Source organism: Pongo pygmaeus, chromosome 1, assembly GCF_028885625.2.
Source record: "Pongo pygmaeus isolate AG05252 chromosome 1, NHGRI_mPonPyg2-v2.0_pri, whole genome shotgun sequence".
NCBI classification, from domain to species: Eukaryota; Metazoa; Chordata; class Mammalia; order Primates; family Hominidae; genus Pongo; species Pongo pygmaeus.
The window spans coordinates 1,529,427-1,555,815 of NC_072373.2; the positions used below are offsets into that span (position 1 = coordinate 1,529,427).

Here is a 26,389-nt window from a genome sequence, read left to right on the forward strand (position 1 = left end):
TAAGGTGGTCCTGGTCGTGGTAATGTCAAGGGATCGAGAAAGCTGAAACTCATTGTTGCCCGTGGAAGGGCCGAGCCTCCTGTTTCCCTTAATTTTGCCCCATGTCAAGTGTCTTCTATCCAGATTAAACTCACACATCACAGGGTGGCCATCTTCCTACAACCACTGTGGGTGGTCCTTCTGTAGGAGGCACTGAACGATAAACCCAGAAGGGACTCAAAAGTCAGGTGACTCAACCACGTCATTGCACAGACTTGGCCACTAGCTTCCAACCACCCAGCAAGTGTGTGAACAGACCCGAAAACAGGGGATTTTGGCAATGCCCAGTGCAGAGCAACATGAGAGCCTAGAAGTAGGGTCTCCACGTTTCTGCTCTATTTCCCTTGATTTACCTTTGTCATGTTTTTTTCCAAGGAAACTGTGTTTCTCTCCACTGTCACCTGCACACACTTTTTCTCAGACTGCTTTCATGACTGGCTCATACCAGTCTTCAGTGCCAGAATTCCTTTAATTTCTTCTCTATGCACCCAGCTCCCGCTATTCCTTAAAGGAGGCTTAGATTGCACGTTTCTAAGAAACATCCCCCCAGCCTCCAGCTCTGAGGTCCTCTGTCCCCTCGCTCCTGGGACACAGACTCTCTTGCATTGTTCTGCCCCACAGACATTGACTGACTCTTAGGCACTAGTGCTCCAAGTAGCTTACAAGCAATTTCGGTTGACAAATATTTGTAGGCAATCCTACATCCTACTTAATACCTTGTGCTAAACTGGCATTCCCTAAACATTTGTTCCTTGTTTGATTGTTTTTTTTCCTCATCCCATTTATCCACCTACCACACGTCAATCTTTGTTCATGGAGGGGTCTAAAACAGATGGTGGTGGCATTATGATGTAGCTGTGGCAACTGTATTTGGAAGATAGTTGAAAAGAGATGAGAGGAGGCAAGTGCCAAGAAGAAGCTGGCGAGGAAGCAGGAGGAAGCACCTGGAAGCTGAGTTTCCTTACCCATGAGAACAGGCAGCATGAGAGGAGCCTGGGAGGACACACTGCACCATATCAAGGTGTCGGCCTTCCTTTTCCTCCTCCTCTTCCTCCTTGGGCATGTTATGGAGAAACCCCAGGGACAGTGACTCCACCCGATGACAGTTCTCAATGCAAAAGGAAGAAACTACGTGGTCCATTCTGGTGGAGAGATTGATCTCAATCTTGGGGAAATAGTCCATGGCCCTTTGCACGAAGTCCTCCTCCTGCATCTCATACAAACAGTAGAACAATTCCAGCTGGCTGGGCTGTATCTGCAGCTTCTTAGCTTTAGCTTTCACTTCAATCCATTTCAGCAGCTCCAGCCTGATTTGCTGAGAGATCTTGCAACTTAATTTCTTCTCCAAGTAGGAGGTCCTCTCCTGATTTACCAGGCCAAAGAGGAAACGTACAACAAAAATCAAATACCCCTTTTCGAATTTGCCATAGTTTTCCAAAAGGACTGTCACATCTCGGCTGGGAAGCTTCAAAAGACTCCCTGGAACGTTCGTCCTTCCTTCCTTTTCCTCTTCCAGCAGGTAGTACATGGCGGCAAAGAACTCCTGGAAAGTCATGTGGATGAAGCTGTAGAACTTCTCGCAGTCCACTTCCTTTTGGAACAGGTTCATCCTCAGGAAAGCAGACACATCCGCCTTCTGCAGCCCATGATTCCTGAGGTCAGACTCCTCAAACAGGATTTTCTGGTTCCAGATTCCATCTGCAGCCAAAGAGCAGAGCCCCCACAGGTGGGCGCAGAGGCGGTGCTCCTGGCTCCCTCCCCGTGGCTGCAACAAACTGGAAAGGAAGAAGACGTACACCGCGGTGGTGGTCTTGGATGTCTGGGCAAGGCTCTTGCCACTCTCCATCTGCTGTTTCAGTCCAGTGCACACGATCCAGCAGACCAGGGGGATGAAGCACATGGTGAAGAGGACCTCATTCTCCTGAATCAGACTGAAGGCTGCCTTGGCTTGGGCCTCATCAGAGAAGTACTTGAAGAAGTACTCTTTCCTTTTGGCCTCAGAGAAACCCAGGATCTCCACATGCCGAGGATGGTCCAGCAAGTGCTGCAGTTTCTCCAGGGCCACAGGTCTTGTGGTGATGAGCAGAGAGGCCTCGGGAAGCAGCTTCTTTCTGATGAGGCTGCTCAGGAGAATGTCTCCCCGCTCGGCCTTCTGCCAGTCAGTGCAGAGCGGTCCTATGTGCTCATCAAAGGCACCTTGCAGCTCATCGAAGCCGTCCATGAGGAAGAGGATTCTGGAGGGTTTTCTCACGATCTTGTGGATGGGTGGGTTTGGGTCGGGGCAGCAGCTCATGATCAGGTCCCCCAGGCTCCTCTGTGTCACAAGGCTCACCTCCCGACAGTGGATATAGAACAGATAGTCAAACCTGTCTTGGTAGAGTGTCCCCGACGCCCAGTCCAACATAATCTTCCTGGCCAGGATTGTTTTCCCAATCCCTGCCGCTCCCTGGAACACCACGGTGTGCACAGGCTCAGAGTGCTCATCATCGGGGTCAAACAGCAACTCCATCTTAATGGGACTCACGGGGCTCTCACACATCTTGGTCTTGCCAATGGCCAGAAGCTCCTGCTCCCTCTCCTGCTGGCTCCGGTGCTCCTTGATGAGGCGCAGTCTTGTGTAGCGTTTGTTGAGGCTCACACTCTCACCCAGACGGGCATTCCTGTCTTCGATGCACTGGAATCTGCTTCTCACGTACTTTCTGTACTTCTTACGGTAATCTATGGCAAAGACAGGAAGTTAGGGGGAAAGCCCACACACATCCACCTGAGATGCGCTCTCAACAGGGGCCTGTCGTCAGAAGTGAGTGGTAACCGGAATGGAGAAATGGAAGGTGCAGCTCCTCTCCACTGGGTAGGAAAGGTGCCGAGAATCTCTGGTGTCAAGTTTTTAAGATACACAGTTGAGCAGAAGGCCTGTCTGTATGTGTAGCCACCAGCCCAAAGATCCTTTGAATCAATCTTATTCTTTAAGTAATCTGCATCCCATGCCTTATCAAACTTGAAATGCTTAATCACCCCCGCTGGCTCTGGGACTGCAAAAGCCACACAAACATGAATCTGTTTCTTCAACTGACAATGGATTTCCTGAGACAGGCCTTTGCATCCCAAAGAGCAGGAACCTATAGTATGGCCAAGTTACCCAGCTGCTCAGCTTCACAGAGCCTCCTGAACCAGGTCTTAAAACTCAACTAGAAGCACCACCCCAGTTGCTTACCCTTCTTCATTTTACAAATAGAGATTCTCGAAAGGTACTCCAGTAAACCCATCCACTCCTCTTCAGTGCTGTCTTCCTGGCATATCACAGTGGGATTAGAATCACGTGCATTATCTGAACCTAAAAGGGGAAAAAAAAGGTGTCAAAACCCAGAACTATTATCACAGAGGATGCAATTGAAACCTGGCCTAATATTTGGCATGAGAGAAGAGACCCCAAACATCCCCCAAATCAAAACATGGCTCTGAGTTGCGGAGGACAGGTATCCAGTCAAAAGTCTAGTTGGGAGCATTTCTGCACTCCTAGTTTCAAAACAACTTCTGCTGTCCACCTGCCAAGCATGTGTTCCCACTGTCCCCAGTCTCAGAATCTCTTCCTCAGGTCTGGAAATCAATCAGCAAACATGCGAAGCAGGCTAAGTTTCTTTTACCCTCATTTGCTTTTGCCTGCCCCTGGCAGCCTGATTGTGAGGACATCTCCAAGCTCTCCTATATCCCCAACACGGCTGTGGGCTAAGAAAGGTCACCCTTCCCTGACCGCAGTTCCCTGCAATCCATTTCACACACATCTTCTATTGTCGAGTCTAGATGTCCGGTTCTTCAAGAGTGAGAATGACCAGTCTGTTTCATGCCTAATCTGGTGGTTGGGAATCCTGGCTGACTTTAAAATCACCCAGGAAGCTTTAAAAATATGGACTTCAGGACTCCACGTCCAGAGGTTCTTTTTCAGTCCCTTTGAGGTGAGACCCAAGAACCATCACATACTAAAAGCTCCCAGGTGATTCCAACATGCATCTGTGTTGAGAATCACAAATCCAAACAGTCACTAGATAACATATCTTAAGAAGGCGTTCTGTAGGAGAAATTCAGGTTAGGTAAAACAAGAGTTAGTCACTAGGGGAAATATATAAGACAGATAACTTCAGGTGGGCAGGAATCTACGAGTAACATAAATGATTTTTTTTTTTTTTTGAGACAGGGCCTCACTCTATTGCCCAGGCTGGAGTGCAGTGACACAATCACGGCTCCCTGCAGCCTCAACCTCCTGGGCTCAAGTGATCCTCCCACCACAGCCTCCAGAACAGCTGGGACTATTGACACGTGCCACCACACCCAACTAATTTTTGCATTTTTTGTAGAGACAGGTTCTCACTATGTTACCCAGGCTGGTCTCAAACTCCTGGGCTCAAGCAATCCTCCCATCTTGGCCTCCTGAAGTGCTGGGATTACAGGCATAAGCCACTGCGCCCAGCCCATAAAAGAGCTCTGACAGCTGTCTACTTGGTAATCATACCACAAAACAAAATCCAAAAAATCTAAGCCAAAACCAAAATCTTAATTCTTTTTTTTTAAGAGACAGAGTCTTGCTTTGTTCCCAAAGCTGGAGGGCAATGGCATGGTCATAGCTCACTCCAGCCTGGAACTCCTGAGCTCAAGTGATGCACCCACTTCAGCCACCTGAGTAACTGGGGCTCAGGTAGGAGCTATCACAGTAAATTAGCCAAAGTCTATTACCTAAAACCTCACCCCACCCCAGGAAACAAACAAACAAACTTCTAACCCTAGTTATAACTTTTCTGCCTCAAAATCCAGATATGGAAGCAAAGATGGTAGAGTGGTTAAGAGCCAGGCTTTGATCAGAGACTCAGAGACATGCCCTGCTTTTTACCCCAGCTCTGGTTATGGCTGGAAATAAGCCATGGGCCAGTTAGAATCTCTTCCAGGCTCACTTCATTCACTTGCAGGAGGGATAATACCAGAAGCTACTTCATGGGGTTCTTGAATGTGCCATAAAAACTGCTTAGCAAAGTACTTCTACAGTCGTGATTATGACACTTTAATTTGGGTATGTGAGTATGTAAGTACTGACGCAATGATAATTGCTTTATTTATTTATTTAGAGATGAGGTCTCACCATGTTGCTCAGGCTGGTTTTGAATTCCTGGGCTCAAGAGATCCTCCTGCCTTAGCCTCCTGAGTAGCTGGGACTACGGGTGAGAGCCATTGCAGCAATTGGTTTCTGACCTCCCCTGGCTGCACACTGCTGTCTGTTTCCCCAGTGTCATTACATGCACACTGCTGCCCTGCCTTAACATGTGTTTCCCTATCCACTGACTCATTTGTACTCCTCCTTCCCATCACCACCAGCTCTACATCATCATCCTGCAATACTCCGCCCTTCTCTGAGCCCTACCTTTGCCTAGAACACAAGACAAAAGAAAGAACCTTATCCCCAATGTGTGCATGGGGATTAAGAGAATTTCTTTTACATTCCAATTCCCAAAGTGGTGGTGAAAGGAAAGGCTTCTGCCACAAACTCCATGGTTCTTCAAGGAGAGAGGCTGCCCTCTGGGCCATAGGAAGCAGAGGCCCGAGCCTGCTGACCACACAGCAGACACTGGACAAAACATCTGAGAAGCTGGATGGAGAACTGGAGGTGGGTGCAGGCACTGCTGAGATTCAGATAAAGAGGGACTAATCATTGCAGGTGCCCAGGGGGTCGGTACAATCTGCCTCAGCTTTTTAAAGGAGTTAGAGAAAATAAACAGTTTGCCTCCACCTTCTCATAGCACTACCGTGAGAGGGGAAAAGAGGAAGAAACCAAGACAATACAAGAAATTTTTTTTTTTTTTTTAAACAGAGTCTTGCTCTTTAGCCCAGGCTGGAGTGCAGTGGTGCAATCTCAGCTCACTGCAACCTCCACTCCCTGGGTTCAAGCGATTCTCCTACCTCAGCCTCCTGAGTAGCTGGGATTACAGGCGCCCACCACCACACTCGGTTAATTTTTTTTGTATTTTCAGTAGAGATGGGGTTTTGCCATGTTGGCCAGGCTGGTGTTGAACTCCTGACCTCGGGTGATCCACCCACCTCAGCCTCACAAAGTGCTGGAATTACAGGCATGAGCCACCATGCCCGGCCAAGAAATGATTTTAAAAAAAAAAAATCATACTAACTTCTGTGCATCAAAGGACACAGTTAACCGAATGAAAAGACAACCCACAGAATGGGAGAAAATATTTGTAAATCATATATCTGATATGGGGTTAATATCTAGAATATATAAAGAACTCCTACAAGGCAACAACAAAAGCCAAACCTGGTCTGAAAATGAGAAAAGAATTTGAACAGAACTTTCTCTGAAGAGGCTCTATAAATGGCCAACAAGCACGTGAAAAGGTGCTCAGCATCACTTATCATTAGGGAAACGGAAATCAAAACTATGGTGAGATACCACCTCATACTCATTAGAATGGTTACTATAAAAAAGAAAAAATAAATAAAAATAACGTGTTCTGAGGATATGGAGAAATTGGAACCCTTGTGTGCTGTTGGTGGGAAATGGTACAGATGGTATCTGGAACAGTAGAGCAGTTCTTCAAAATATTTAACAGAATTACAATATGATTCAGAAATTTCACTTGTGAGTATATACCCCAAAGAATTAAAGCAGGGTCTTGAAGAGATATTTGTGCACCAACACCCATAACAGCATTAACAATAACAAAAAGGTAGAAGTAATCCAGGTGTTCACCAACAGATAACTAAACAAAATTTGGTATATGGTACCATGGAGTATTTATACAGTCTTTTTTAAAGGAAGGGAATTCTGACACATGCTACAACATAGCTGAACCCTGAAGACATTATGCTGAGTGAAATAAACTACTCATAAAGGAAAAAATGCTGTATGTTTCCACTTATATGAGGTGCCCAGAGTAGTAAGATTCACAGAGATCGCAAATAGAATGGTGGTTACCGGGGCTGGGAGAATGAGGCAATGGGGAGTTATTGTTCAACAGGTGAGGAGTTTCAGTTTTGCAAGATGAAAACAGTTCTGGAGATTGGTTGCACAATGTGAGTGTACCTAACAGTACTGAACTGTACATTTAAAAATGATTATGGCCGGGCGCGGTGACTCACACCTGGAATCCCAGCACTTTGCGAGGCCGAGACGGGTGGATCACCTGAGGTCGGGAGTTTGAGACCAACCTGACCAACATGGAGAAACCCCATCTCTACTAAAAATACAAAATTAGCCGGGCGTGGAGGCACAATGCCTGTAATCCCAGCTACTTGGGAGGCTGAGGCAGGAGAAACGCTTGAACCCGGGAGGTGGAGGTTGCAGTGAGCCGAGATCTCACCATTGCACTCCAGCCTGGGCAACAAGAGCAACTCCGTCTCAAAAAAATATATATATATATTAAGATGGAAAATTGTATATTATGTGCATTTCGCCACAATTTTTTTTAAAAGTCTTCCTTCCACTCACCCCACTTCGGCTCATCTCTTTTTGCTTTCTCATAAAGGTCTCTCCTATTGATCGCAGCGAAGATCCACACGGCCATGGCCCACGCCTTCTCCTCCCCATTGAAGTCAATCATTAGCGTGGCTAGATCCACATGGTCTGCCTTCTCTGTCTGACCCCTTGGGAGGGGGATGCAGCCCTTCTGAGGAGGATAGTCCTCTAAGTGCATCTTAAATTTCTTCAAGTCCACATCCTCCAGGTCCTCCAGGTACCTGGCCAGCTTGCAGCGGGTGCTTGCCATCTTCATCTGCAGCTGTTTTCAGGGTCCGTAGGCTTCGGTCCACACTAAGATACCAGGCAGTGAACACAGCATACGGATGAGTCTTTTTTAAAGTCTCCACTTTGAGAGATATAAATTATCAAAAACTCGGCAAACAGAAAGAAAAAAATGTCACATGACTGTAACCAGTCATAATCTTTAATTCTGAAAAGTTAGCCAAGGCCGGGCACGGTGGCTCACACCTGTAATCCCTGCACTTTGAGAGGCCAAGGCAGGCAGATCACCTGAGCTGAGGAATTCAAAACCAGCCTGGCCAACATGGCAAAACTGTGTCTCTACTAAAAATACAAAAATGAGCTGGGTGTGGTGGTGGGCGCCTGTAATCCCAGCTTCTCAGGAAGTTGAGGTAGGAGAATTGATTGAACCCGGGAGGTGGAGGTTGCAGTGGGCCAAAATCACGCCACTGCACTCCAGCCTAGGCGACACAGCGAGACTCCACCTCAAAAAAAAAAAAAAAAGTTTGCCAAATGCTTACCAGAAAGTTCTCCTGTTGGCTCGATCCAGGAGTGTGTCCTGAACCATGGAAGAAAGGTTTCCCTATGGAGGGAAAAATATGTAAACAAGTCCATAAACAGGATTGTATTACAGTCTACAGTGAACAACCACTTCATGATGCCATCTTGACACATCAGCAAGAAAATTTTTGTCCCGTTGATTACGGGGCTATGACGTTGGACAAACTCTTCACTATTCCTCAACTTCAGTTTCCTCATCTACAAAATGAGAAAGCAGAAGAGAATGTTTTCAGTTCCTCCAGACTGAAGGCTCTGGCTCTTTGCTTCTGTGTTCGTGAGGGAAGAGGGATGACAGACAATAGAAGGAGAAGGCCAGGAGGTGAGTAAGTGTGTTGATAACAGAGCAGGACGTGGCTAGGGAGAGAGGAGAGAGAATACAAAAGCTTGCGGAGGAGGGGACAGTCTTTGACTGCACTTCTATCAACCAGTGGACTGAAGGGAGATGAAGCTGGGAGTGCGTAATGGAGAATAAGAAAAACATACATCCCTGTAATCCCAGCACTCCAGGAGGCCGAGGTGGGCGGATCACCTGAGGTCAGGAGTTGGAGACCAGCCTGACCAAACAACATGGAGAAACCCCGTCTCTACTAAAAATACAAAAATTAGCCGGGTGTAGTACCAGGCACCTGTAATCCCAGTTACTCGGGAGGCTGAGGCAGGAGAATCGCTTGAACCCGGGAGGCAGAAGTTGCGATAAGCCAAGATCACGCCACTGCACACCAGCCTGGGCAATAAGAGCAAAACTCCATCTCAAAAAATAAAATAGAATAAAATAAAATAAATAAAAACATACATCCTTTAATGTCTCCTTGCAAAATTTGCAATTGTTATCATTATAATTCACATTAATTTAGAGCTTTCCACAGGCTAGGCACTCACTGATGTTTTTCCCCATCTAACATGCACAGAGCTCTATGAGGTGCACCTATTCCTAGCCCCATTTTATAGATGCATAAACTGAGTCTTAGGGGACTAAGAAGCCTGCCGAGGGGTTTAGAACCAGGAAAGAACAGAGCCAGGATTTTGACCAGAGATATGAGACCATGTCTTCCATCACTTGTTTCAGTCAGACAAAGACAAAGACAACAAAATAGATGACTAAAAGACACACTTCCCCAGCATTTATCACAGGTATATCACTGCAGCATTCACCAACATAGTCTTCCCAACTAGACTTTGAGTTCCACAAAAACTAGCAATCACCTGCTGCATCTTTAGATCTTCCATATCTCCTAGAGTCTGGATGGACGAACAAGTTGGCTTTGTTTGGAATTGTTCCCTCCTTGATCCCTTGATTATACTGTATTTGGCAAAGCACCTCAACCTAAAGCCATAAATAACACTCAAGGGAAGGAGAGAGCCTGGAAAACAGTGGAGCTCTCCAAATTGGAATTTCTGTGACTGCAGTTCAATGTCAAGATGCCTCAGACTCACTCATCTTTCCCATCCCATCTCCATTCCTGCCTATCTACTCCTCACCTCCTGAGCCCCGCAAACCCAGCCCTGTGCATCCTGAGGTGACTGCTCTCCAGACAGTCCTATTAGCTCCGCATACCCTCCCAGCTCCTGCCCCATCAGTCCTTCCATCTGCATCAGGATTCTGCCTTTCTTCTGTGCTCCTTCCACCCTAACACCAGCACAATAATCTTCTGCCCTTTGGTTTTTAAGGAGGTTCGTTTCCTTCTATGTATCCCATCCATCTTCTCCCCTGGGAGGGATACTGGGCAAATCTGCTAAAGTCGTGGGTGTAAACTATGGTTGCTGCCCCTGTCCTCCCCTCTTCCCCCCACCACATACACACACATGCACTTGCACACATAGAGCCCAAATAATGATAAAAGAACATTCCAGAAATGTGGTTGAAGCACAAACTTGGAGACTAGCAGAAGAAATTCCTAGGGCATTAACCAGGACAAGTTCTGCCCTCTGAACACAACCTTCCCCACTGCTCTCCTGGTCCTGTTGCCCACCCTGCCCTGTGGAGCTGGACTTACCCAGATGCCAGCCTCAGGAACAGCTAGAGAGGAAATGCAATGAATTTATAGCAGTCACGGCCCCAGAAGGGGCAGGAAGGATGTGGTCTCCACTTACATCAGAGCAGAGGCAGAGAGACTAATGGTTAATCACACAGCTGGATTTTCCAAATGGGATCAACAGTGTTGTCAAAACCGTGTCTGGGTTCCATACTGGGGTTCACCTTGCTCTCCTCTGAGGCACCCCACAGAAGCAGGGTGGGAGGCCAGTATAAGACGGGGCTGGGGGTCAAATTGGCAGTGCTAAATGGATGTTGCCTCTGACACTGCCCGCTGCAACGACTCCACTGACAGCGAGGGAAGTGAAACTAAGGACATGCCATGCGAGTGAGTACAGAATCCAGAGCATGACCTGACCCAGCCTTCAAACTCCAGAGCCCATGCCCTGTCCTCTCATAGCAAGATGGCTGGAAGGCAGTACAGGTTCTCTCCGACATGTTCTACTTTTAAAGCACAAATTTTACTCCCTGACTTATTGACTCACCTGTTCCACTAACACTTATGGAACGGCTGGTATGTGCCAGGCATGCACACAAAGCCTCACCTTGAGTAGCTTGAGGAGAGACACACACAGATCTACTCTGCTGCTCATGAGACAGCCACAGGACCACAGCCTGGCAAAGCCACAAGTTCAACAGAGCTTGGTGGGTGAGAGGCATTCGCTCAGCCTCTGGGTGAGTGAAAAGGACGAGCACCCAGTTCAGTGGAGGGATGTCAGCAAATGACTGGGTCTCTCTGTGCCTCATATCTATAAAATGGTGACAATAATTGCCTGCTACTTCTTTAGATCTTCCAAATCTCCTGGACTCAGGATGGATGAACAAGTGGCTTTGCTTGGAATTGCTCCCTCCTTGATCCCTTCATTATATCGCATTTGACCAAGCACTACATCAACCCAAATAATGGTACCTATCCTAGAAGGCTGTCAGAAAACACTGAGTGAATGGCTAAACGTGAGGCCTTTAAAATAGAGCCTGGCACAGAGAAGCTAAAATAAGCAGTTGGTTCCGATGACCACCACCTTTCTACAGAATTGCAGAGGGAATGCTCTACAAGATGAGAGAGGCATCTAGTCCTGCTTAGGGGCATGGCAGCAGACCTGAGTTCCATGAACCAGGTGAAATGTGTCCTTCGGGGCTGGGACCGAGGCAGGAGCAGCAAAAACTTCAGGTGCTGAAGCTAGAGAGAAAGCAGACCAAATATGCTCCAAAAGAAAGGAGCTCAGGCTGGGTGCAGTGGCTCATGCTTGTAATCCCAGCACTTTGAGAGGCCAGGGCAGGCAGATCACGAGGTCAGGAGTTTGAGACCAGCATGGCCAACATGACGAAACCCCGTCTCTACTAAAAATACAAAAAAAATAGCTGGGCATGGTGGCGGGCACCTGTAATCCCAGCTACTCAGGAAGCTGAGGCAGGAGAATCACTTGAACCTGGGAGGTGGAGGCTGCAGTGAGCTGAGATTGTGCCACTGCACTCCAGCCTGGGTGACAAGAGCAAGACTCCATTTCAAAAAAAAAAAAAAGGAGCTCATCGGCTGAACCTGGGATCTTTTTGTTTTTGTTTGTTTAGTCAAGTTAATTTAGGTATAATTCATATGCAGTAAAAATTCATGCCTTTATAAAAACAGACCCATAGACCAATGGAACTAAATAAACTCAAGTATATGCAGAAATAAACTCAACTAATTCTTTGACAAGGTCACCAGGAAGACACAATGGGGAAAGGACAATCTCTTCAATAAAGATATTGGCTATAGAAGTGTGAAAAAAAAAAAAACAAGAAAAAAATCAAGGAAAACATAAGATTTTGAAAAATTAAGCTTTTGGTAAAACTGGATTTCTACACGCAAAAGAATAAAACTTGACACACACAAAAACCAACTCAAAATGGATTAAAGATCTAAACATAAGATCTAAAACTGTAAAACTCCTAGAAGAAAATAGAGAAGAAGCCAGGCATGGTGGCTCATGCCTGTAATCCCAGCCCTCTGGGAGGCAGAGGCAGGAGGATCACTTGAGGCCAGAAGTTCACAATCAGCCTGGGCAACATAGTGAGACTTTGTCTCTACAAAATGAAAAAAAAAAAATTAGCCAGGCATGGTGGTGTGCACCTGTAGCCCAGCTACTCAGGAGGCCGAGGCAAGAAGATCACTTGAGCCCAGGAATTTGAGGTTATAGTGAGCTGTAATGACACTACTGCATTCCAGCCTGGGTAACAGAATGAGACCCAATCTCTAAACAAATAAAAAACTAAATATAAAAAATAGAAAACAGAGGAGAAAACTTCTTGATATTAGCCTTGGCATGGATATTTTTAATGCCTCAACAAAAGCAAAGGAACAAAAGTGAAGATAAATAAGTGGGACTACATCAAACTAAAAAGCTCCCGTATAGCAAAAGAAACAATCAACAGAGTGAAAAGGCAGCCAAAAAATTGGAAGAAAATATTTTTAAGCCATATATCAGATAAGTAGTTAATATCCAAAATATGTAAGGAATTCACACAAGTCAAAGCATAAAACAAATAATCTGATTTTAAAAATGAAGAAAGGAACTGAATAGACATTTCTCTAAAAAAGAAAACAAAAATGGTCAACATGTATACGAAAAAGTGCTCAACATCACTAATCATCAGGGATATGCAAACCAAACCCACAATGAGGTACCACCTCAAACCTGTTAGGATGGCTATTAGCAAAACAACAAGAGACAAACATTGGCTAGGGCGTGAAGAACAGGGAACCCTTGCACATTGCTGCTGGGAATGCAGATTGGTGCAGCCACTGCAGAAAACAATATGGAGGTTCCTAAAGAAATTAAAAATAGAACTACCATATGACCCAGCAATCCTTCTTCTGAATGTATATCCAAAGGAAATAAAATCACCACCTCACAAAGCCATCTGTGTACTCATGTTCATAGCAGCATTATTCACCATGGTCCAGGTAGGCAAACAACCCAAGTGTCTATTGACAGATGAATAAATAAAGAGTTTGGGGCATATATACACAATACAATATTAGTATTAAAAATTGAGACTCTGCCATTTGCCACAACATAGATGAACCCGGTGGACATTACACAAAGCATAATAAGCCAGACGCAGAAGACAAACACTGCATGATCTCACTTATATGTGGAATCTTAAAAAAAAAAAGAAAAAAGTTAGGCCAGGAGTGGTGCCTCACCCCTGTAATCCCAGCACTTTGGGAGGCTGAGGTGAGTGGATCACTTGAGCCCAAGAGCTTGAGACCAGCCTGGGCAACATAGTGAGGCTTCATCTCTACCAAAAAAAATGAAAGAAAAGAAAAGAAAAGAAAGGAGGGAGGGACAGAGGGAGGGAGGGAGGGAAGGAAGCCGGGTGCAGTGGTGTGCACCTGTCGCCCCAGGTACTTGGGAGGCTGGGAGGCTGAGGTGGGAGGATTGCTTGAGTCTGGGAGGTTGAGGCTGCAGTGAGCTGAGATCACACCACTGCACTCCAGCCTAAGTGACAGACTGAGACCCTGTCTCAAAAAAAAATAGTTGAATATATAGAAACAGAGAGTTACCAGGGGTAAAGGAAATAAAATGATGGTCAAAGGGTACAAAATTTCGGTTATGCAGGATAAATAAGCCGAGAGATCTAACAAACAGTGTGGGAACGATAGTTAAAAATATTATAAACCTGAAATTTGCTAAGAGAGATTTTAGATGTTTTTACCACACACAATAAAGATTATTATGTGAGATGGTGGCTATGTTAACTCATGTTAATTTGCTTGACTGCAGCAATCATTTCACTATGTATATCAAACTGCCATGTTATACACATTAAATATGTACAATAAAATAAATATTCGCACCTTTTTCATGCACAGGCCTGTGAGTGCTCACAAGCGTGTAGCTACCTACCCACCACCACAACCAAGACACAGAGCACCTGCATCAGCTGCACACGTTCCCTGTGCAGCCTCTGTCCCCACCCACTGGGCTGCCACATAGTCAGCCTCTGTCCCCACCCGCAGCCCTGCTTCTTCCACCTGCTAAAGCATTGCCTTTTCCAGAGCATCACATAAACAGTGTGCAGCCTTTGGTGAGCGAGTCCGCTCACTTCATATGATGCATGTGCGATTCAGATCAGTAGCTCATTCCTTTTTACTGCGGTTAAGTATTTCATGGGATGGATAGGCCACAATTTGGTTTTCTATTCCCTAGGCAAACGACATTTGGGCTGTTTCCAGTTTTTGGCAATTGTCAATTATGCCACTGTCAGTCATGCAGCTGGTGAACTGGCTGCAGTTATGTAAGGACATCAGTCACTTGGGGCAGTGGGAAGCTCATGAGAAGCAGATGAGGTTTCCAGCCTTCGCTGCTTTACTCTCCACTGAATGCTGCGACCGCTCCGGTGGTCCGACTCCTTGCCTGCGACCCTCACTTCAGCTTTCCTGTGAGGCTCAAATAAAATAATACCTGATCTACAATACATTACTGTAGAGAGGAAAAAATCAATAAAATAATCCTGACAGCAAAATGTAAAGTGTACAGTAGGATTCAAATTGTAGGTCAGGCCAGTTTCAGTGGCTCACACCTGTAATCCCAATGCGTCGGGAGGCCTGAGGCAGGAGGATCACTTGAAGCCAGGAGGCCAAGAGCAGCCTGGGCAACACAGTGAGACCCCATTTCCACAAAAAATAAAAAAATAGATGGATGTCGTGGTGCATGCCTGTAGTACCAGCTACTCAGGATGCCGAGGTGGGAGGATCTCTTGAGCCCAGGAAACTGAGGCTGCAGTGAGCTAGGATTGTGCCACTGCACTCCAGCCTGGCTGACAGAGTGAGACTCTACACTAAAAAAATGCAGATTAAGAATCTTGAAAAGATACTCTAATCATATATAAAAACTTGTCAGTGAAAGACCACCATACTCTGTGTTATTATGCATTCTGAAAAAATTTTGTTTCAGATTTGGGAATATCAAAATCAACACAAATAAATAAGTCAACTCACAAAAGTAAAACGCGGTGATTTTCCATACATCATTCATGCAAAAAAAACATAAATAATAATAATTTACTCTTGTACATTTAAGAAAAATAATTGCTTCCATTAAATACCCAAAGCTCACTTAAGTGGACTGGAACTCACAGCCCTGAATTCCAAACTAAAATTGCATGAATGATTTCAAGTTGAATACAGCAGAGGAAACAAACAAGCAAAAATGTAAACACACACTGAGCAATTAATAGCTTGTGTAAGATCCAGAGGGTAAGGGGAAAAGAAACAGGGCTGGGTCGGCTGTAGGGAGACTGGGAAAAGCCCTGTTTTCATGGGTAGAAGTAGGTTGAGGAAATATCATATGAGCTTTCTGAACCCCAAAATCCAGACACAAGACATGGAAGTATACGTGTGGGGCTGGGCACAGTGGCTCATGCGTGTAATCCCATCATTTTGGGAGGCCAAGGTGGGAGTGTTGCTTGAGCCCTGAAGTTCAAGACCAGCCTGGGAAAGACAGTGAGACCTCCATCTCTACAAAAGAGAAAATACAAACAAAATTAGCCAGGTGTGGTGTTGTGTGTCTATAGTCTCAGCTACTTGGGAGGCTGAGACAGGAGAATCGCTTAAGCCCAGGAGTTCAAGGCTGTAGTGAGCTATGAATGCACCACTGTACTACAGCCTCGGTGACAGAGCGAGACCCTGTCTCAAAAAAAAAAAAAAAAAAAAAAAAAGAAGAAGAAGAAGAAGAAAGTATAGGTGAGGGAACAAAACCTAAAACACTGAAAGTCAAGATTCCACTGGAAAGTCCAGAACAGAGCAGTAAGCTGAGGCAGGAGGATTGTTTGAACCCAGGAGTTTGAGTCCAGGCCAGGCAACATAGTGAGAAAAAAACAGAGCAGTAATAATACTGCAGTGCAGCGCTAACCCTGCATATAACCGTCAGCTCAGCTCCCACTGCTCACCACTCCTTTCTCTGTCCAATGATGTGCTGATCACTCCACTGTCAGCCTGGGGGAGGAGGTGGTTATCCTTCTCAGTGAGCAACAAGAAGACACATTGCTTGCCTGAAGGAGACATTCTCTTAGGCTGCAGAGGCGGGAGCTGCTTTTCATTTGCTCAAAACCACACTGCCCCACACAGTAGCATTTTATAAGGGTTTAGTAAGCACATGTGAGGAGTTGCTACTGCAAAGGGGATTCTGCTTGTCAGCCCTGGTCTGACAGCTCTGTCACCTGCAAGGGCACAATAGTATTCTATCAGATATCAGGCAAGTTGGGCTAAGTCTATACATAGAGAGGGAGAGATTTTTTAAATATATCACATGATGAACCTGCAGGACACTATGCTAAGTGAAATAAGCCAGGCACAGAAAAACAAATACTGCATGATCAGTCTTACATGTGCAGTCTTTAAAAGGTCAAATACATAGAAACAAAGTAGAATGGTAGCGACCAGAAGGAGGAAATGGGAGGGATGAATAAGACTAGAGATGCAATGTGCAGCATGAGGACCATAGTTCATAGGATTGTATATTACAAATTTGCTAAGAGAGATTTTAGGTGTTCTTACTATGCTCAAAAAAAAAAACACAAAACAGTGAGACGATGAATATGTTAATTTGCCTGACTGCAGTAATCATTTCACTATGTATATGTGTACCAAAACATCATGTTGTGCACCTTAAATAAATATAATAAAAAGAGAAAAGATAAAACACATATTTGCACTGACCAGTACATGTGTAGACAAATCAGGAAGATCTATATTTGAAACTCGACACAGGAAATAGGAAAACAGAGAGGACTTATATTTTCTAGACCTTATTCGTTTCTGTATTGATTGCCTTTTTTTCCAACAAGCATACATAACTTTGTAATTAAAAAAAGAGAAAAGGAGGCCGGGCGTGGTGGCTGACGCCTGTAAGCCCAGCACTTTGGGAAGCAGAGGCAGGTGGATGACCTGAGGTCAGGAGTTGGAGACCAGCCTGGCCAAGATGGTGAAACCCTGTCTCTACTAAAAATACAAAAATTAGCCAGGCGTGGTGGCGCATGCCTATAGTCCCAGCTACTTGGGAGGCTGAGGCAGGAGAATCGCTTGAACTTGGGGGGCACAGCTTGCAGTGAGCCAAGATCATGCCACTGCACTCCAGCCTGGGCGACAGAGCGAGACTCCATCTCAAAAAAAATAAAATTAAATAAATAAATAAATAAACAAAGAGAAAAGGAGGTGTTTCCTAGAGCAGATATCAAGTTGGTATGATTTTAGTGGCCTCAGAATAAGATGCTACTGACAGTGGGTCTCTCCGGCCTCTTCAACCGCTGTCATCACACCAGTTCTCCATGTAACAATGCTCTCTTTTTAAAATGTCCTCCTTCCCCAATAGGTGCCAATTCTTCCTAAAGTCAGGGCATAAATTGCCTAAGGCTAGGCATGTGCTCTGCCCTGTGAGGCAGCATAGTATTTTAACAGGAGTACAGCAGATCCCACAGGTGCTCAGACCAGCAACCATTAGGCACAGAAGCTACTAGGTCTAGCAGAGGACAACACACCTTGCGGTCCCGATGTGGCCCAGAGAAAGTGTATGCCTCCCCGAGAAAGAAACCTCGCTTCTAAAACAAGGAACTGGCACCCAGGTGCCAGGTGAGCAGGCCAGGACATGCTCACAAAATGCTGCATGGCTCAGACCCAAGAAAGAAACAGAAGTTTTTGGGATGACTGGGAATCCGAGGAGGCCTGACGCTGGGGTGAGGATGTGGTGCCAGACGCAGCGGAGAAGGAGGCTAGTACCCAAGCTGCTATGGCTTGAATAATGGCGTCCCTCCAAAATTCATGTTAGAAATTAATCCCAAGCTGGGCACCTGTAATCCCATGACTTTGGGAGGCCGAGGCAGGAGGATCTCTTGAGCCCAGGAGTTCAAGACCAGCCTGGGCAATATGGTGAAACCCTGTCTCTACAAAAAATACAACAATTAGCCAGGTGTGGTGGTGGGCACCTGTGGTCCCCAGCTACTGGGGAGGCTGAGGTGGGAGGATCTTCTGAACCCCGGAAGTCAAGTCTTGCAGTGAACTGAGACTGTGTTACTGCACTCCAGCCTGGGTGACAGAGCCAAATTCTGTCTCCAAATAAATAAATAAATAAAAATACATAAATAAATAAAAATTTAAAAAGAACTTAATCCCCCAAAACAACAGTATTCAGGGGTGCGGTGTTTGTGGGGTAATTGAGTCATGAGGGCTTTGCCTTCATGAATGGGATTCACACCCTTGTAAAAGGGCTCCAGGTTCAAGGGGGTGCTCTCTCTTGCCTATCTGCCATGGGCCATGTGAGGACTTGGCAACAAGGCACCATCTTGGAAGCAGAGAGCACTTCTCACCGGGCACCAAGGCCAGCGCCTTGATCCTGGACCTCACGGCCTCCAGAGCTCTAAGAAATAAATTTCTGTTCCTTAGAAATTACCCAGTCTCAGGTGTTTTGTTAGTGCAAACGGACTAAGACACAAGCCCAAGTGGGGTGATCTCAGGGGTGCTCAGCAAAGGCAGAGATCAGCCCAGAAGCCAGACATCCTCCCCTACCAGAGAGAACAGAAGAGATAGGAGGTAGGGAGTGCCAAATTATCTGAGGTTACCAAGAAAGAGACTGCATTTCAAACTGAAAGTGACTGGCTGATGTTAAAAATGGCAATTTCACTTTCTCTCACCAGAAAAAATGTGACTAGCAGGAAGGGAAAACTTATGAACAAAGACAAACTGGGTTTCAGAAAGTACAGTCATAATATTACTGAGACTTTGTGAGTTCTTGGGAGGAGAAGCGACCTTCTGTTGCTACTGCTGCTCTTCCCTCTTTCCAGGGGTGACTGCTTCTCTGGGGCCTGGAGTGCCGGCACTGAGTCAGCTTCCCCAGCTGAGATGGGTTTTCCTAATGTGTCTATGACCCAAGAGTCCCAGGGGCCCCCAATTCCTGGACCTCTACACTTTCTGAGACACAGACTAAAAAGTGGATGGCCATCAAGAAAAAAGCTGTCAGTTCTTACTTTATGAAAGCCAAGTCCTTCATATAAGCATGCTATGTAATATGCTTGGAATTGGCTTCTTCATCCCATTTATCTTCTCCTTTTCCTGTGTTCATAATCTGATCTCTAGAACCCACCAAGAGTGTTAGAGTCAGAGCCCCTTGTCTTGGTTCTTTGCCTCATCTACCTTTAAGGAATGCCCCGCAATGCTCTCCAATATTTCTGAAAGACACATGCCAAGTTAAAGCAAATTGAGAAGACTTTATTGCAAACTCACAAAGAGAAGGAAAACAGATAAGTATTCTGCATTACAAAAGTAATAGATAGTATGATTTTGTTTTTTGTTCATTTGTTTGTTTGTTTGTTTACTTGAGACGGAGTCCACTCTATTGCCCATGCTGGAGTGCAGTGGCGCAATCTCGGCTCACTGTAATCTCCGCCTCCCGTGTTCAAGCAATTCTCCTGCCTCAGCCTCCTGAGTAGCTGGGATTACAGGCACCCGCCACCATGCCCGGCTAATTTTTGTATTTTTAGTAGAGATGGGGTTTCACCATATTGGTCAGGCTGATCTCCAACTCCTGACCTCAGGTGATCCACCCACCTTGGCCTCCCAAAGTGCTGGGATTACAGGCATGAGCTACCTCACCCAGCCAATACTATGATTTTTGTGAGCCATACATGGCTTGACTAAAAACCAGTGACTGAGTCACTTATATTTTATTTTATTGCTGAAATATAAACAGTTTCATATATGAGGGAATAAATTCAATCCCATCTACATTTTTTTTTCTTTTTCACAATTTTGGGTGCTTTTAAAAAATATTGTCTTCTTTTGAATACATTTTTAGTTGATTCATCTTTATTGTGAGATGTAGACACAAAATCTCAGTCTCACAGTATACTTACATTTCTAAGTTTGTTGCCAACATGTAAAATCAGGGCTTTTACATAAAGTAGTCAGATTTCAGGTTTCTGTTTAAAACTTAGAATTCTAGAACTAAGTCAACCACCATCCCTTCAACAAACGTGGCACCAGCAACTTGTGCAGGCTGCCCCACTGAGCATGGACTCAAGTTTTCCACAGTCCCCACCACTCCCTACTACCTCCTACTTTCCGTCCACACTTCTCATTTATATTGCCCACCGGAAACTCTAGGAATTGGAATTCACAGCACCTGACTTTCAACCTTATCTTTATTTATTTATTTTTTTTTTTATTATACTTTAAGTTTTAGGGTACATGTGCACAATGTGCAGGTTAGTTACATATGTATACATGTGCCATGCTGGTGTGCTGCACCCATTAACTCGTCATTTAGCATTAGATATATCTCCTAATGCTATCCTTCCCCGCTCCCCCTACCCCACAACAGTCCCCAGAGTGTGATGTTCCCCTTCCTGTGTCCATGTGTTCTCATTGTTCAATTCCCATCTATGAGTGAGGACATGTGGTGTTTGGTTTTTCGTCCTTGCGATAGTTTACTGAGAATGATGATTTCCAATTTCATCCATGTCCCTACAAAGGACATGAACTGAACTCATTATTTTTTATGGCTGCATAGTATTCCATGGTGTATATGTGCCACATTTTCTTAATCCAGTCTATCATTGTTGGACATTTGGGTTGGTTCCAAGTCTTTGCTATTGTGAATAATGCCACAATAAACATACGTGTGCATGTGTCTTTATAGCAGCATGATTTATATTCCTTTGGGCATATACCCAGTAATGGGATGGCTGGGTCAAATGGTATTTCTAGTTCTAGATCCCTGAGGAATCGCCACACTGACTTCCACAATGGTTGAACTAGTTTACAGTCCCACCAACAGTGTAAAAGCGTTCCTATTTCTCCACATCCTCTCCAGCACCTGTTGTTTCCTGACTTTTTAATGATCGCCATTCTAACTGGTGTGAGATGGTATCTCATTGTGGTTTTGATTTGCATTTCTCTGATGGCCAGTGATGATGAGCATTTTTTCATGTGTCTTTTGGCTGCATAAATGTCTTCTTTTGAGAAGTGTCTGTTCATATCCTTCACCCACTTTTTGATGGGTCAACCTTATCTTTAAACAAATAAATAATCAAAATATAAACAATCTTTAAACAAACAAATAATCACCTTCCTTCCTTCCTTTCTTTCTTTTTCTTCTCCCTCTGTTGCCGAGGCTGGACTGTACTGACGTGATCTCTGCTCCCTGCCTTGGGCTCCCGTTATTCTCCTGCCTCAGCCGAGTGCCTGGGATTGCAGGCTGGAGTGCAGTGGCGTGATCTCGGCTCGCTACGACCTCCACCTCCCAGCCGCCTGCCTTGGCCTCCCAAAATGCTAAGATTACAGCCTCTGCCCGGCCGCCAACCCGTCTGGGAGGTGAGGAGCGCCTCTGCCCAGCCACCCCGTCTGGGAGGTGAGGAGCGTCTCTGCCCGGCCGCCCATTGTCTGGGAGGTGGGGAGCGCCTCTGCCCAGCCACCTCATCTGGGAGGTGTACCCAACAGCTCCGAAGAGACAGCGACCATCGAGAACGGGCCATGATGACGATGGCGGTTTTGTCAAAAAGAAAAGGGGGAAATGTAGGGAAAAGAAAGAGAGATCAGATTGTTACTGTGTCTGTGTAGAAAGAAGTAGACATAGGAGACTCCATTTTGTTCTGTACTAAGAAAAAATTCTTCTGCCTTGGGTCGCTGTTAATCTATAACCTTACCCCCAACCCCGTGCTCTCTGAAACATGTGCTGTGTCAACTCAGGGTTAAACGGATTAAGGGCAGTGCAAGATGTGCTTTGTTAAACAGATGCTTGAAGGCAGCATGCTCCTTAAGAGTCATCACCACTCCCTAATCTCAAGTACCCAGGGATACAAACACTGCGGAAGGCCGCAGGGACCTCTGCCTAGGAAAACCAGAGACCTTTGTTCACATGTTTATCTGCTGACCTTCTCTCCACTATTATCCAATGACCCTGCCACATCCCCCTCTCTGAGAAACACCCAAGAATGATCAATAAATACAATTAAAAAATGAAAAAATAAATAAATAAATAACCAAAAAATAAACAATCATGTTCCTTCATCAGAGATAAGGGACATTTGAGAGCAGTCAGTTATCTGCAGGAAAGAAAACAAAAAAAAAAAACTGTTATTTTAGTGCCCCTTGTCCATAACAGATGGCTATGCCCAAGAGCCAAAAGGTAGAGACAACCCCAGCCTCCCTCAACAGATGAACGGAAAAACAACAAGGGCTATACACACACCACGGAATAGTCTAGTTTAAAGAGAAAGGAAATTCTGACACACACTGCAACATGGACAAACCTTGAGGACATTTGCTGAGTGCAACAGGCCAGTCACCAAGGGACACATACTGTATGATTCTATGTATAGGAGGTTTATTTGCTGAGTGCAACAGGCCAGTCACCAAGGGACACACACTGTACGATTCCATGTATAGGAGGTTTCTACAGTAACCAAATTCACAGAAACAAAAAATAGAACCAGGGACAAAAAAAACAGAGGGGAGGTATTGGGGAGACAGGAATGGGGAATGAGTGTTTCATGAGTACAGAGTTTCACTTTTGCAAGATGAAAGAATTCTGGAGATTGGTTGTGCAACAATATGATTATTAAAAGTAAGAAACTGTATTTTGCTTTACCAGATATACCAATATAAATAATAAATGGACTGAATTCTTGAAATATATTTATAAGCACAGAGAAAAGAATGGAAAATACATACCACTTTTGCCTCCAAGGTCATCCCGAAAAGAGGTGACTGAGTTGGGAGAAGTTTCTGCTTCACACAATTATGCATCATCTGTTTGTTGCAAATAACATCAGCAATTTGTTAGAAAGTTACAGAGAAAGCTAAAATGAGTTCCTGATAAGGAGGGCGGGGGAAAGCTCTAGCCCCCGTGTCATTTCTAAAATCAACTAAGAACAACAAGAAAGAGAAACAGAAAAGGAATCTCCACTTCTATGAAGCCACCACTTAGTCGGGGACTGACCCCCAGGTGCTTGGCACCTGGGACTGGGAAGAGGAGGGACAGGATGAGGGAGACCCTCTGTAGACCTTGGGGGTGGCAAAGAGAATCAAGGTTTTTCCAGGGCTGAAGCACAAACTAGTGGAATCGTCAACCCTGACCCCCGCTCTCTTTGGAACCACAAGGTCAAGTCCATGGGCAAACCCTGAAACCTCTTTGGACACTGTGAGTGACAGCAGGAAGTGGGGAAGAAACACGGACAAGCATCTGCCAGAGCAAGTGGTTGTCTATTCCCACTGTGACAGAAACTGCAGGTCGAGACCAGCCTCAGCCATGCTGACACCAGTCGCTGAAAAGTGCAAGTTAAATCACCCCAAATCTGTGACATGTAGGTTTTGGTGTGAGTCAAGGAGACTTCCTGTTAGTGTGAAGAGGACTACACCCCACAAAGAGGAGCAGAGAGCACAGGATGAGAGCAGGAAGGCAGGACTCACGCTGCCTGCCCTGCCAGCATGTCCCCAGGCCTGGGCTTCGCACTGTTCCAGTGCCTGAAACTCGCTGTCAGTCTGATGACTGATGACGTGGATACATCCTTTATCAGAACAAGGACTTCAAGTGCATGAAATAAAACACAGAGATGACAAAGGGAATAGTAAAACATTTTTAAAGCTGGTAATATTTATGCACCAATTAATCATATCTAGCACTGGGCCTAATAACTGGCATAATTTGAAAGTAGTGGTGACAGTAACTGACATTTCAGCAAATCTATAACAATATGAAAGTATCTAATTTCTAATGTGAAAAATGTATAGGACCTACTGATGCTAATGGGCTGTGTCACTCACATTCATTAGAGAAAATAAAGAAGAGAATATTCTTCCTATCCAAACTCACAGATCTCCCCTGAATGATATCCACAGACTCCTTGGGGATATTTGCTAGGCCTTCTCCCAACTACTGTCCAAAACAGCGCTACTCCAGGAAAAATTCCATTATTTCAAGAACAGTGACCAATTTTTTTAAAAGAACCATCACGAAAACTATTAAAGATAATGTCAGAGGAGAAAACAAAAAGAGGAGAGGCATATGGCAGACAGAAAGATAATGGAGAACACTGAGTGACAATGGTATACCACAAAGCAGGCACAATAACGGCTCCCAAAGATGCCCATAGCCTAACCCCTGTAAACCGTAAGTACTTGATGTGACGCGGCGCTCTCATGACGTGATGCAGCGCTCTCATGACGTGGCGTGGTGCTCTCATGACATGGTGTGGCGTTCTCATGACGTGGCGTGGCGCTCTCATGACGTGGCGTGGCGTTCTCATGACATGGTGTGGCGCTCTCATGACGTGGTGTGGCACTCCATGAAGTGACGTGGCACTCTCATGATGTGGCATGGTGCTCTCATGACATGGTGTGGCATTCTCATGACGTGGCATGGCGCTCTCATGACATGGCGTGGCGTTCTCATGACATGGTGTGGCGCTCTCATGACATGGTGTGGTGCTCTCATGACGTGGTGTGGCACTCCATGAAGTGACGTGGCACTCTCATGATGTGGCATGGTGCTCTCATGACATGGTGTGGTGTTCTCATGACGTGACGTGGCGCTCTCATAACGTGGCGTGGTGCTCTCATGACATGGCGTGGTGTTCTCATGACGTGGCGTGGTGCTCTCATGACGTGGTGTGGTGTTCTCATGACGTGGTGTGGCGCTCTCATGACGTGGTGTGGTGCTCTCAGGACGTGATGTGGCACTCCATGAAGTGACGTGGCACTCTCATGATGTGGCATGGTGCTCTCATGACATGGTGTGGTGTTCTCATGACGTGATGTGGTGCTCTCATGACGTGGCGTGCTGCTCTCATGACATGGCGTGGTGTTCTCATGACGTGGCGTGGTGCTCTCATGACGTGGCGTGGCGTTCTCATGACGTGGTGTGGCGCTCTCATGACGTGGTGTGGTGCTCTCATGACTTGGTGTGGCGCTCCATGAAGTGACGTGGCACTCTCATGATGTGATGTGGCACTCTCATGATGTGACATGGTGCTCTGGTTTGAATGCGCCCCCCACAAAGTCATGTGCTGGAAGCCTCATCACCAAGGCAATGGTGTTGGAAGGTAAGGGCCTCATAAGAGGTGATTAGTTCACGAGGACACTGCACTTCTTAATGAATTAATGTCATTATCCAGGGAATGGGTTCGTTATTACAAGAATAGTTTTGTTATAAAAGCAGTGGCTCATGCCTCTAATCCTACCACTTTGGGAGGCTGAGGCAGGAGGATCACTTGAGGCCAGGAGTTCATGACCAGCCTGGGCAATGTAGTGAGCCTTCCTCTCTACAAAAAATTTGAAAATTAGCCGGTCATTTAAGGCCAGGAGTTCGAGACCAGCCTGGTGCACACCTATCATCCCAGCTATGTGGGAGACTGAAGTGGGAGGATCATTTGAGCCTGGGAGTTCCAGGCTACAGTGATCTGTGATTGTGCCACGGCACTCCAGCCTGGATGACAGAGACAGACCGTGTCTCTTAAAACAACAACAACCAAAACAAAAACAAGCAAGTTCAGCCCCTCTTGCTCTTACTCTTGCCCTCTCTGCCCCTTCTGCCTTCTGTCATGGGATGACACAGCATGAAGCCACTCACCAGATGCCTGCACTGTGATCACTGTGCACTCAGTCTCCCAGGCCTCCAGAGTGATGAGCCAAATACATTTCTGTTCATTATAAATAACCCTGGCTGTGCCATTCTGTGATAGCCACATAAAACAGATGAAGACACACAGCTAAGGAGAGTTAAGGCAGCAGATGAAATTAAGTTTGTTAATCAGCTGACCTGAAGGTAGGGAGAGTATCCCGGACCATCCAGTTGAGCCTTATCTATGGACCCGAATATAAGGGTCTTTACAAGGGAAAGAGGAAGGTAAAAGGAGGATCAGAGGGATGTGACGTGTGAAGGACTCAGATGAAAAGGGCCACAAGCTAAGGAATAAGGGAAGCCTCTGGAAGCAAGAAACACAAGGGAACAGAATCTCCCCTGAAACCCAGA

The 26,389-nt window shown here is 45.6% G+C and overlaps 1 protein-coding gene across 8 annotated transcripts in view; it reads right to left on the reverse strand.

Annotated features, from left to right (window-relative positions):
- NLRP3 (NLR family pyrin domain containing 3) overlaps positions 1 to 26,389 on the reverse strand; it is a 91,393-nt gene that overhangs the window by 24,519 nt on the left and 40,485 nt on the right. For 3 of the 8 annotated variants that reach the window (XM_063664716.1, XM_063664687.1, XM_063664663.1), the window contains exons 1-4: positions 23,092 to 23,355; positions 7,523 to 8,551; positions 3,254 to 3,373; positions 1,005 to 2,757 (exon numbers count right to left, since the gene is read on the reverse strand). In XM_063664716.1, the coding sequence (XP_063520786.1) occupies positions 1,005 to 2,757; positions 3,254 to 3,373; positions 7,523 to 7,805 (2,156 nt within the window). In that variant the 5' untranslated portion in view covers positions 7,806 to 8,551; positions 23,092 to 23,355. Of the gene's footprint in view, positions 1 to 1,004; positions 2,758 to 3,253; positions 3,374 to 7,522; positions 8,552 to 10,347; positions 10,369 to 23,091; positions 23,356 to 23,829; positions 23,945 to 26,389 lie in introns of those variants that run through there. The other 5 variants (XM_054481635.1, XM_054481624.1, XM_063664635.1 and 2 more) reach the window with 5 other exon arrangements.